This window comes from Merops nubicus, unplaced genomic scaffold (genome assembly GCF_000691845.1).
Source record: "Merops nubicus isolate BGI_N331 unplaced genomic scaffold, ASM69184v1 scaffold38065, whole genome shotgun sequence".
NCBI classification, from domain to species: Eukaryota; Metazoa; Chordata; class Aves; order Coraciiformes; family Meropidae; genus Merops; species Merops nubicus.
The window spans coordinates 2,383-3,083 of NW_008612292.1; the positions used below are offsets into that span (position 1 = coordinate 2,383).

Sequence of the window (701 nt, forward strand, 5' to 3'; positions counted from 1 at the left end):
ACCTCCCCGTTGGAGTTGATGAGGGCTGTACGCAGGCTGTCCCCACAGCCCCAGCTGCTCTGTGCCTTCCACACCACGTTGCTGGGGGGGCTGTGGGTCGCCCCAGCCCCCGAGGCCCAGATCTAGGGACATCTCAGGGGCTGCAGAGCCCAGACCCCGGGGATATGGGTCTGTACCCCCCAAAAAAAGTTCAACGTCAAGGAGCCTGCGCCCCGGCTCCGGTCACTCCACGAACCCAAGGGCCCCAGGGGGTTTGGGGTCAGCGGGCAGGGACTCACCGTGACCACCTGCCCGGCCTTCAGGGTGAACTTCGGGGGGAAGGGTCGTCTCCATTCTGCCGCTTGATCTGCCAGTTCCCCATGGCCTGGTCCTGCGAGGGAGAGAGCGGCCACCCTCAGACCCCCCTGCACCTCCCCAGCTGGTCCCGGGCCACCTCTTGCCCCTGGGGCTGAACTTCACCCCGGGGATCCCCCTTGGAGGCGGACTCACCTCGTTGGACTTGTTCCTGAGACGGACGAACCTGCCCTCCAGGTCCACCTCCTCCACGCCCACGCGGCCGCTGGTCCGGGCGTGGTGGGAGAAGCTGGTCCGGCTCTCGCTGTCCTCCAGCTTCCTCTTCTTGGAGGAGCCCGCGGTGGACAAGTGGCTACGGGACGTACCTTTGTGGGAGGAAGGGCTGGGGGACAGCCTCAGACTGGGGG

At 66.9% G+C, this 701-nt stretch overlaps 1 protein-coding gene across 1 annotated transcript in view; it reads right to left on the reverse strand.

The window, feature by feature from the left end:
* LOC103774118 (lamin-A-like) overlaps positions 1-701 on the reverse strand; it is a gene marked incomplete at both ends in the record, with an annotated part of 2,587 nt that overhangs the window by 1,612 nt on the left and 274 nt on the right. Inside the window, 4 exon segments of the mRNA XM_008941499.1 lie at positions 3-122; positions 279-319; positions 322-370; positions 490-694. Coding sequence (XP_008939747.1) covers positions 3-122; positions 279-319; positions 322-370; positions 490-694 — 415 coding nt within the window.